Source organism: Centropristis striata, chromosome 19, assembly GCF_030273125.1.
Source record: "Centropristis striata isolate RG_2023a ecotype Rhode Island chromosome 19, C.striata_1.0, whole genome shotgun sequence".
In the NCBI taxonomy this organism is placed as follows: domain Eukaryota; kingdom Metazoa; phylum Chordata; class Actinopteri; order Perciformes; family Serranidae; genus Centropristis; species Centropristis striata.
The window spans coordinates 27,198,629-27,211,128 of NC_081535.1; the positions used below are offsets into that span (position 1 = coordinate 27,198,629).

The window sequence follows — 12,500 nt, forward strand, 5'->3', positions numbered from 1 at the left end:
GAAAGAGAATATCATAAATGGCAGATCTTCAGATGTCTTCATGTAGTTTACTGTACAGACATGAAAGGGACGTCTCCAGGTGATGAGGGATCTTCTGCCGAAAAACATAAAACTGATCTGAGACATATTAGTTTTTTTCTTGGTTTCTAGATGTTACTAAATGCCACCTCAAAACTGTAAGCCTCGTCTCATATTTAGTTTGTTTTGTCTGTGCATGCAAAGAAACTAAATCTACACCTAAAAGAATGTGGAGGGAGCGTGTTGGTTCTGGATTCAAAGCTGGATCTTGTAGCATAAAGAGTTTTCTATGCATTGCAAACATAGCAGATGTCAGGAGTGAGCAGTGAGCTGAGAACATACAGAACACACACACACACACACACACACACACACACACACACACACACACAGAAGACTGTGATCATGAGAACTGGCTTTGACTGAAAATCTTTTACTCTGCTTCCCAAACGCATGATCCTTTAAATGTATGAAAGACAGACTGAATATAGTTTTGATGTGAACGTGTCCCTGTTGGATAAACAGTCATACTACTGATTATTTAATAACACATCCAATTATTATTTGCATTAATGGGCATGACTGTGTCCATGTGACTCAATGCGTCAATTAATTCATCAACAGTTTGTTTTAATTCATGTAGGAAGAAATTAAAGGGCCAGTCAGTGAGTGAGTGAGTGAGTGAGTGAGTGAGTGAGTGAGTGAGTGAAATGAATCCATTAAACTTGAATGAATACTAAATTAATAAATTAGTTGATGATTTAATTATTTAAATCAAATCCACAGTATGAATTAAACTTTAATTAGTCAGTGTGGTTGAATAAATGAATGAATGAATGAATGAATTGATTAATTAATACAATTCAGTCAACATTAATTGTGGTTTAAACTTAGCTTTAACAAGTCAGTATGTTTGAGTGAAGAATGAATGGATGGATGAATGGATGAATGGATGGATGGATGGATGAATGAATGAATGAATGAATGAATGAATGAATGGATGAATGGATGGATGGATGGATGGATTAATGAATGAATGAATGAATGGATGGATGGATGGATGGGTGGGTGAGTGAGTGAGTGAGTGAGTGAGTGAGTGAGTGAGTGAGTGAGTGAGTGAGTGAGTGAGTGAGTGAGTGAGTGAGTGAGTGAGTGAGTGAGTGAGTGAGTGGATGGATGGATGGATGGATTAATTAATAAAATTCAGTCAACATTAATGGTGGTTTTAATTTAACTTTAACAAGTCAGTATGTATGGATGAATGGATGGAAAATTGTTGTATTACTTTGTGTCTTCCCCTCTTTATGAATGAGTGAATGAAACCTGTCTTCTCTAACACACTCATCTACGACTTCACAGATGAAGTCGTAGATGAGTGGATGAATGTTATTCCACTCCAATGACTGAGTTTTCATTGAAGACATGGATCTGTTGTTGAGAAGCCTTCCTCTGCTAACTGCTTGCTCTCTTTTCTTTTCTTCCTCCGGCAGGTAAAGCAGAGAGGAGTTCGTACTCATACGGCAGAGGGTCCAACCCACACTGTCACCAGGTCAGTCGCACTCTAAATGTCTTCTTTTATAAAAGCACGGTGGGTGTGTTGCTCGGCTTTCCTGCTTTTTTGTGTCAAAGAGGAGAACAAACCCTGTTTGGATGTGATCTGAGAGCCACAGTGGAAGCTTGCGTACTGTGAGTGTGATGTTTTTCCAAGTGAAATGACGGGGTTTTGTCACAATCAATGTAAACAAAGTTTCTGCTTAATATATATTTGGTGGTGTAGTGGTTAGCACTCGCCGGTTCGACTCCGGCCTGTGGATCTTCTATGTTCTCCCTGTGTCAGCGTGGGTTCTCACCAGGTTGTTCCGCTTCCTCCCACAGTTGAAAAACATGCAGCTTGGGTTTAATTGGTGACTCTAAATTGCCTGTAGGAGTGTATGAGAGCGGGAATGGTTGTCTCTCTCTATGTATCAGCCCTGTGATAGTCTGGAGACCTGTCCAGGGTGTAACCCGCCTCTCCCCCAATGTCGGATCGGCTCCAGCCCCCTGGGACCCGAGTGCGGAGAATCTGTAAAAAATAATGGATGAATGAATAAGCCAAATACCATGTCTAGCAGCAGCATTGCATCTAAACCAGCAACAGCTGCTAGTAAGCTGGCTATTTCTTGTCGTATTTGTGGTCTGGTAAACTGTAAATTAATCAAATTTAGTGCCTAATATTGTGTTGTGTTTTGGGGCTAAAAACAGTATCTATTGATTAACCTCTTGGCGGCAGACAGTACAAATAAAGCACCGAGGTTATGCTAAATTTTAACAAGGGAAAAACTGATATGGCTATTTTCAAAGGACTCCCTTGACATCTGACCTCAATATATCTGTGAAAGAAAACAGGTTGTATTGGTACCCTTACATACATGCCCACTTCATGCTAATTCCACTCCATACGGTACAAATGTGTTATTTTTGCCTATTCTATTTGAATATTTCTGTATACCTAAACAGTCTGTGAATTGCATGAATTCGGTATGATTAGAAAGCTGAGGCTCTTGTGGATTGAATGAGCTCAAGTGTAATTATGTGTGATGATGTTAGTCATCAGTAGCCAGTTCATCACAGTGAGGACATTTCTTGAGTCTTGACCCAAGGTTATAATAGTTTTGGATTTTTCATTAGTTTTAGTTTTAATTTCATTGTGATTTTTTGTTTTCAAATTCAGTAAGTTTTAATTAGTTTTTAGAGTGAGTTTGCTAGTTTTAATTAGTTTTTATTTTTTGGAAAATGATTAGTTTTAGTGTTAGTTTTAGTTTTTTTGTAATGTGGTATTTGTTGGGTGCGAGATTCAAAAAAGTCACAATAAATGTTGCCTTTATTTCCTTTGTCTTATCCTACAACACATCCTATATACTAAGCTCCAATAAGTTAATAAATTCATAAAACCAGATAGATGAAATAGGTTTCATAAACCAAAAAGGTTTATGTATGAAATAAGTTGACAAAGACGAAAACGAAGGACATTTTCACAATAATTTTAGTTAGTTCTAGTTAGTTTTGTAACCACAAAACCACTTTTATTTTTAATTCAATTTCAATTAACGAAAATGTTTTTTCAATTCTAGTTTTCCTTAACTATAATAACCTTCAACCTCACCGTATAAAATTAGCTGCTGTGACCTCTAGGATAATTAATAAAGGCTTCTGATTTTGATAATCACAGCCTCATGAAACTTTACAACCATAAACTAGAGACATAGAGCTTTCAGAGGGTGTTTTGCTCGGTATATTATATAATAAGGGGGTTAATCAGCAGCTTAGAGAGAAGAAGTGCTTTCCATCCAATCACAAACATATACAGTGGGGTTAATTCCATAAATTTCAACAATCTGTGTCATTTCTCGTTGAGTTGATTATTGCATCTTTAGTAGTCTTTGACTTGACTGCAGATATAGTTGCCTGAGACTTTTCCGCTCTCTCTAAATCATGCAGCACAACAGGTGATGTGGTTGTTTTATTATCTAGCTTCTTACGTGTCAATCATTCTCACAACGGCTAAAAACAACATCTGTTACATGTTTTTTTATATTTTATGTTATCCAGAGAGATTCCTAACTTCACCACGTATTCCCAACTTCATAAAACAAATAATTATTCATTTTATCTTCAAGTATAATTCTTTTAAAAGGATTATTTATCGGCGGTGGCGGCGCCAGGTGTTATGAGGACTTTGGTAATAGTTGCGTTTTGAATCTGCACTGTAATCTTCCCGCTCACTTCTCATGGACCATATGCATCCATGAGAAGAGGCACGTTGATAATTAAGAGAATATACAGATGTTGGTGTTTGATTCTGCCGGTGGAATATTAATCAGAGAGAGGCTTGATGTGCTCGCTGTAATTTGATGACCTCCTTCTGGTTTTTGAAATTAAAAAAAATCACATATGAGCGCAGGCTGTTGGACAAGTTGACTGAGTCTGATGTTATGGATTTATTTTTCTTGTAGTCTTCAACATCTATTAATTAAAGCTTATCAAAGAAGTGCATTTCTGTGCTCGTGGAAATCAAAGTTGTGCTCAGTGATGTTACAGATTATGATGAATATATGAAGTCTGACACGTCCGTTTGCAGTAAAAGATGTTTTGGCTTCAGATCAGGGGAATAACATCATGTTATTTAACTGCTCAATAACTCCGATATATACAATAAGCCTTTCATAGCTACAGGGGAACTTCTCAGACATGATAAAACTTTGATACGTACAGTACTGTATAACACATGCATATAATTAAAGTTGTATTTTATTGATTTCTTTCACCAAAAGAGAGATTTATTCTTAATTTGAGATATTTATCAGTAGAAAAATGACAATGGAATCATATCAATTCATCATGGACTAACTACTCCAATTCCAAAGAAGTTCTGTTCTCCAAAACAGGATGTTTTTAGTCATCCTTTGTGACATATTTTAAATTGGAAACTGTTCAAATCAATATGTTTTATGTTCAAACTGCACTCTATATTGTGAATTTGATGGATTTTGTTACACAGAGTCCCAACTTTTTTGGAATTGTAGTTGTATACTGAAATTAAACTGATAGTAATAATATTACCTGCCATCCAAACCCCATAGCTCTCTCTGAAAGAAAAGAAAGGAAAAAAACTTTATATAACAGCAGTTATACAAAGACTTAATTCACAGAACTACAGAATATTACTCGAAGGAATTAAAGAAAGACATTCTCTGTACACCACCTTATAAGTAGAAATAAAGTGACTTGTGTGACATTACCCCTGATCCCACCCCCACATTCCCCCACAAACACTCACGGGCCACTTTATTAACTAGCAAAGTGTACCTAATAAAGTGGTGGTGTGGTCTTCATCTGCCTCAAGGTTGGACGTGTTTTGTGTTCAAAGATGGTCAGTGGTGGACTCAGAGTGTTTGAAGGGCAGGGGTGAAAAAATAAAAAAAAAATTCTGCACAACTTGGAGCCCCACCAGCCTGCAAAAAGCTATGATGATCATGTATGATGGAATAGTCCTCATCCTTGATTACTATTAGCATTACGTTGAAGGAGATCCAGATCAAAGTATTGACAATTAAAACCATCGAACCAAACCATCTAGTACAGGGAAGGGCAACTTAAATGCTGGAGGGGGCCAGTGCAGTAACTTAACATATTATCAAATGCACGTATAACAGTTTAAATAGGAATACAAAATCTTTGAAGCAAATAAAAAATAATCACTTACTGTGATTTCTTTTTTTATCAGTGCAAGAACAGCAGACCAACATTCATCGCAAGAAGTAATTTTGTGTATTTTTACCCTGCACTTTTAAGATTTCATGCTCAAATGCATGTAGTTGTACTGAGGGCCACTTCAAGTGAGAATGCGGACTGTATGTGGCCCCCGGGCCTCCAGTTGCCCATCCCTGATCTAGGGGGTCCGGGATCATGCTTTCCTGGGAGAAAATTTGTAAATTTTTAAGAAAAATGCATCAATCAATAACAAAGCAAACACCTCACATTCGTCATAACGACGCCAAAAGGAAACCAACGCCTCTTTTGCATTCCCCGTTCGTCAGCTACTAAAGAGAAGAACATCTGCACCTCAATAGCTAACCACAACATGTTATTTCGGTTTGCCATATTCTTGCTCTAGAGGGCACATCATCATAATTTATTGTATGAAGGGGCACCCTAGAGGGCACCCAATATTTTTTTGCATGCGTAAAGAGCAGTCTATAAGGCACTTCCTCTCATTTTCACCACTCTTGAGGGCACTTTAGTGTGCTTTTTCAACCATGGAGGCATGAGTCCTCCACTGGAGATGCTCTTCTGTAGACCTTGGTTGTAACGAGTGGTTATTTGAGTTACTGTTGAACCAGTCTGGCCATTCTCCTCTGACCTCTGGCATCAACAAGCATCAAGGCTTTCTGGATATTTTCTCTGTAAACCCTAGAGAAAATCCCAGTAGATCAGTAGTTTATGAAATACTCAGACAAACAATCATAACACATTCAAAGTCACTTAAATCACCTTTCTTCCTCATTCTTATACTCGCTTTCAATTAGCAGCTCGTCTTCACCATGTCTACATGTCTAAATGCATTGAGTTGCTGCAATATGATTGGCTGATATTTGTGGCAACGAGCAGTTGCACAGGTGTACCTAATAAAGTGGTCGGGGAGTATACGTCCACTCTCTTTCGACTGACAGAGGAAAAAGACTGAGCCAGCTTCACGACAGAGTCAGTAACTATAAATGAGTATTTGTTCATGATGTTATGTTATGGAACAGAGAAGTTGGACCCTAACACCAATGCATGTCGCTGAGGTTGTGAAATATGAGGGTCCTCGACTGGTCAGAGGCAATATTTCATCCTTCTGAGAAGGTTTCTGAATCATCTTAGGTGATCAGCATCATAAAGTTGTGTGTTGTGATCCAGACCAAAGCTTGAAGAGAGAGCATGAATGTCTTTGAAGTGTCTTTAAATACTCAAAACTAACTTTATGTTTGCTGACAAAATGAAAATAATATTTCAAACTGGACCCATTCAATTCCATGTTCAAATCTACCTTATTTTCTCTCTTTAACAAGACGCTTTGTGTTGAGATGCTCTCCAGTGTTTTGGGACACAGAGGTTGTCACTGGTTGCCAACAGGGGCGACCAAACAAAATGATTGACGGTGGTCCAAATGTGGTTGCCCGGGGCAACTGGGCAGCCGTTACTGTTGAGTCGTGTGAATAAGGAGAAGACAGAAAGTAGTGTGGAAAGTTAAAGAAAGCAAAAATCCCAGTGTGGCATTTAAAGGACTCGTAATAGTTTTCAGACAGTGGGGGGTGGAAGAGACCTTCCTGCCTTTTGGTTCTGAGCTGTCCCTTTCTGTGACGAGGACACGATTTGACCCTGACAAACTGTGACACACACACACACACACACACACACATGGAGAGAGAGAGAGAGAGAGAGAGAGAGAAAGAACATGTCAGTCATTTCAAAATTTGTTCAGCGAATTGTTTATTTCAGCCATTTGTCATCGATTCATCCATTTGTTAAGGCATTCAGTCATACTTTATTTCTTGTAGCAGTTTTTTTCTTACATTCATTTGTTCATTAATTGAGTCACTGTTTACTTGAATTTAATCTGATTGATCTATAAATTGGTATTTTAAAATACCAATCTGATCACTCACTCACTCACTCACTCACTCACTCACTCACTCACTCACTCACTCACTCATTCAGTAAGTTATGGACTCATAATCTTTAGGTGGCTTGTTTATTCATTAATTTATTGGGTTCAGCCATCTGTCAGCTGGTCTCGCTGATCACTCACTTACTCACTCACTCACTCACTCACTCACTCACTCACTCACTCACTCACTCACTCACTCATAATTTATTGACTCATAATTTCTAGATGGCTTGTTTATGTATTCTTTTATTATGTTCAAGTATCTGACAATTGGCCTAACTAATCACTCACTCACTCACTCACTCACTCACTCACTCACTCACCCAGCCACCCATCCATCCATCCATCCATCCATCCATTCATTCATTCATTCATTCATTCATTAATCCATCCATCCATCCATCCATCCATCCATCCATCCATCCATCCGTATAATTTTTAGGTGGCTGTTTATTTATTAATTTATTGGGTTCAGCCATCTGTCAGCTGGTCTCTCTGATCACTCAGTCACTCAGTCACTCACTCTGTTAGTGTTTTCAGCCGTCTGTATTGGTCTATCCAATCACTACTACTCACCCATTCACTCATACCCTTATTGTCTTATTAGGCGGTTCATACATCCATCCATCTATCCCTTCAATCATTAATTCATCTGTATTAAGTGGTATGTTGATTCATTTACACATTTTAATGCATCCACCTGAACACTCATTTATTCACATCTATTCATTCATTTAAAAGTGTTCTTTCATCAGTCCATTTGTTGTTCAAATGACTCACTGACAAATCATCCATTCATCTGATCACTCATCTATTCACTATTAAACCAATTACTGTATTCATCAGTTCACCTTGGAGTCCGTGTGTTAACATTATCACTCTCTAAATCCAGCCATCCATCCATCCATCCATCCATCCATCCACCCATCCATCCATCCATCCATCCATCCACCCACCCATCCATCCATCCATCCATCCATCCATCCATCCATCCATCCATCCATCCATCCATCACCAACTTGCTGATCTTTTATTTATAACCACCTCTCATCTCCAGCTGTGGCCTTTGTGAGGCTACAGCAAACTGTAGAGGACAAAAATATGAAATAAATCAAACATTACTGCCTCACTGGCCACTTTCCTACTGGGCTGCTGTCAAATTATCCTGTTACACAGTCTGAATGGCTCCTGATGGAAATTGTTTGGAAATGGCAGATAAATTTACATGCTGGGCTGAAGTCCAAAATCCTCTGGCTTCATTCTCGGCCGTTAGTGAAAGAAAAAAAAAAACACTTAGAGGGGAGGATGAGCTCACACGCTAACAGCGGGAAGATTTCCAATGACCCCAGTTTATTCCACAACTCTCTGACCAAATCAAATACATTTGTGCCATTGGAGTTTCGAGGTAATTTAGGTTTTGGTTCCACATTTTGGCTCGGTTTATTGTTTTAGAATGTTTAACTATTGAATATACACATCGTAATGTTGTTATTGTGCTCAATCATAACCACAAATCTGCAAATTTCCTACAGCTGAGTTCCAAAACATTTAGTGAGATAATCTGGATTGAACTTCCATTTCATTTTCACTTCATTATTGGGTCTGACATTGTGTTGATGTTATCCTATGTCTGTTTGGGAGGATGGGGGCTAGTGTGCTCTAGCCAAGCACTGACTGACGAATCCTTTCTGATAATTCTCACTTCAAGTGGTTACTAGGAGCAGCTAATGTTTGTTACTGACTGAAATATGTAAATTTAACCCATTTAGGCCTTAAACGCCTGGGAAAAAATGCCAGAAAAAACCTCTGGGCAATTTTAAAATAAGCCCCTAAAACCTGAAGTTTTTCTGGAAATTCAACAGAAGTGTCAACGCTTCCTACTAAATAATACATTTTCCAGCCTCTGTAGCAGATAGAAATGAAATTCAAAAACATTTGAGAGCTTATAACTGTGACTTTCATGACAAGTTGAGTTTATTTGTCCAAAACTTCAATAACGTTTTTTAAAAATCAACGTGTTGCATTGCGACACTCCCACATGTATTCTGATGCATTTCATTGGCCAAGAGACTGAAAATAGTTGGAAAAAACTACAAAACGACGTATCCGCTTTCCTGGCTTTAATGGGTTAATGTCGATTTACAAATATCTCTGTCTCTACAAGTCTTATTCCCACCCACAAAGATAATTACTTATTGGCTCAGTTGTTTTCCCAACCTGGGACAGCCGTCAATGAAAACCACAACTGTTAGAATCAGAAGAAGCTGTAAGAAGAAGCTGTCAGTGTCATCAGTGTCATTAGAATTCAACAAGAATACAGGCAATACGGGCAATATCTGTTAGTTTCACTGCAACCCAGTTGCTTCACATGTACATACATAGTCAACATGTCAACACAGATCTGCCCTACAAAGCCTAAATGCAGTAACTACATTTTGGTCATAATTGAGTTATAACTTAAAAACTAACTCTTTGATGTCTGTTTTATCTTGTGACAAAGTTTTAGATTTCAACTTTGCTCTATTTCAGAAGAAATAATTATATAAAAAACACAAAATCCAACTCAAAAACAAACAGCAATTGCACTTACCACGGCCTGCTTTGAATATAAATACTAATTTAAACATAAAAATTATAGAAATTATAAGTTTATTTGAAAGGGGAATTATTATCTAGTTAGTGATTAAGTAAAAAAAAGAGATAAAATGATAAGACTAAAATATAACATTTCTTTATATAAAGTCTAAAATACATAAATCGTTGAATAGAGTTGTTCAACACTTTTAAATACACTTATAACAAAATCAAATTGAAAACATTTCTTCACTGAAAACAAAATATAAAAGCTGAAAGGAGATAACAACATTGTTGTTACTGCACTCTGTTTTTGCATTACTATTAGAACCTTTTACAACGATGCAGTAACTACGTTTTTGGGGTCAAAGGTCAAATAAATCGTCATGATTTTTTAGCATAAAACTTACATCATCAATACATGTAGAAATAAGTGTCATATCCCTTACCTACCTATAACCTTTTTGGCTGGTTAAAACATGTAAAAAAAAAAACTTTAAAGCAGTTTTTCGCAATTTTACCCTTTGCGTAGTTACTGCAGTTAGACTTTGTGGGGCAGAGATGAAACCATATGTTTGGTCAGCACATCCATAACTTACCCAAGTGTTCAGCAGAGACACAAAGTCTTGTTCCTCAAATACCACATACCTCAGTATCAAGTTTACTAAGAAATGCACACCAACACCCATCCAGTAATTGTCAAGATGCTTTCGTCTAGACAAAAGTGGTGTCGCTGCCAACATTTCCATCAGTAGAGTCTCTTAGCATGGCTAAACATGTAGCGTCACCATACTACAGTCACATTTGACTCAGTTGCTTGTTTTTGCTTGTTGAGGCCTTGTTGCTTCAAATTAAACTTCTGAATTTCAATTTTTTATTTAACCCTTTAACCCCTTTTTGTATCCATCTAGCAATTGTTTAAATGGTAAAAAAAAATATTAGTAAACCAGCATTTGTCATTTTGTTAAAATTGGAATTAGTTGTGATAGTCATGATTTCCACATATTTATTCTATATAATTACCTTATTTACTTGGAAATCATCTCAGAAAGTGACAAGACTACATACTCAATTAATTATTTCAGCATATTTATGATGGACTAACAATAAATGTTTCATGTTTACAGCAATGAATGATCAGAAGTTATGATTTCATAGCACATTGTTCATTATAATGACATTAGCTTAATACCACTAAGCTAACCATGAAGCGCCAAATCAACCGTTTGGTTGAGGTAGTTTTAAAAAAATTATTATACATTCATTACAGTTTTTTTGTGGAATTATTTAACATTATTTTGTTCAGTAAGGCGTCTGACAGTATGATATGTCAATTTTTTTTACCTACCCTGCAAAATTTCACAAAAAACAGGCCATATATCTGGAGTGATTTTCTTGTTTCCGATTTCCTGATTGGAGGCGGGACTAAGAGTCATACTATTTAAAGACACAGTGACATCTAGTTTTTTTTTTTTTAGAAAAAACATACCTCAGCCAAGTGTTAGAGATGGCTCAATCAGGTGGATTTCAGTTAAGCACTCCTTTCATTGAGATATGGTTACTCAAAATGTGCTCTACCATATGGTTGAGCAGGCAGTTAAAAAGGTTAATGCTGCAGAAATGATAGACGGACATTGCCAGACTTATTTTCTAATGTGTATTAGTCTGGAACCTCTCAATGGGTGCAGAACGAAGTGCTTCCAAATAAACCTGCAACCAATCATGACACATGCAAGTTGAGGTAGTACTTGGTCTGTTTTCAAGCAGGAAAAACAAGTTTGTTGTTGATTGAGATTGTTTCAGTGCACTGGATTGTAGAGGTGGGGGAAAAAATCGAAACAACATAGTATCGCGATATTTTACTTGGCGATATTATGTTGATTCATGGCCGTCAATATCTTTGCTCTTTCTTCTTTTTCCGCTGTTCCGGGGGCCGTAGCGGACTTTTAGGAATATACTGGAGATACTGGTATCATATGAAACTAGAACATTTAAGGAATCTATAGGCACCATGTGTCAGAATATCATGTTGGGAAGTTAGCTGCTAAGTTAGGCTATTTGTTTATGTTTTATGTTGAGTTTCAAAGTGGTCATGTGACCTCTGACCTCATGCTATCTCACTGAAAATAGACTTTCTGGGTTCCACAAAGTCTCCTCTTAACATACATGACTGCCTCCCAATTCAGAACTGAGAATTTTCTCTTATTTGACAAAACAATTCTTGATTGAATTTAACTTTGTGGACACAAAATGCAGTTAAACAGTTAAATCACAATACATTGTATCGCAAAACTCACCATATCACGAAATGCTTAAAATCACAATAATATCGTATCGTGACTCAAGTATCAGGATAGAATCGTATCATGGGGCTTCTTGGGATTCCCACCTCGACTGGATTCATAGTCTTTTGCTACATATAATGGTTTCAATTGGGGAACTGGTGCTTGTTTCAGACCTACTGTGTGTTTACGTCCATATGTCTGTTGGTCTGTCTTCAGTGTTAAAAGTGAATGGATGGACAGTCTAACTGTATCTAATGGTCCAAGGGTGTTTCTGTGCAGCGTACATCAGCTTTTCCTGTTGTTTCCTGCACAACAGAGCCTGGTTAAAGTGATACAGATTTGTATGTGGTACATACTGACTGCTTGTATCCAATGTGAACTAGAAAGCTGACAGGGTCTGACTGGTGAATCTCTCCTAGCTGTAAATGGGTGTT

General features: G+C 37.4%; 1 protein-coding gene across 1 annotated transcript in view; it reads left to right on the forward strand.

Moving 5' to 3' along the window:
- LOC131992316 (transcription factor 4-like) overlaps nt 1–12,500 on the forward strand; it is a 316,278-nt gene that overhangs the window by 141,734 nt on the left and 162,044 nt on the right. Inside the window, exon 7 of the mRNA XM_059357855.1 lies at nt 1,509–1,567. Coding sequence (XP_059213838.1) covers nt 1,509–1,567 — 59 coding nt within the window. The remainder of the gene's footprint in view (nt 1–1,508; nt 1,568–12,500) is intronic.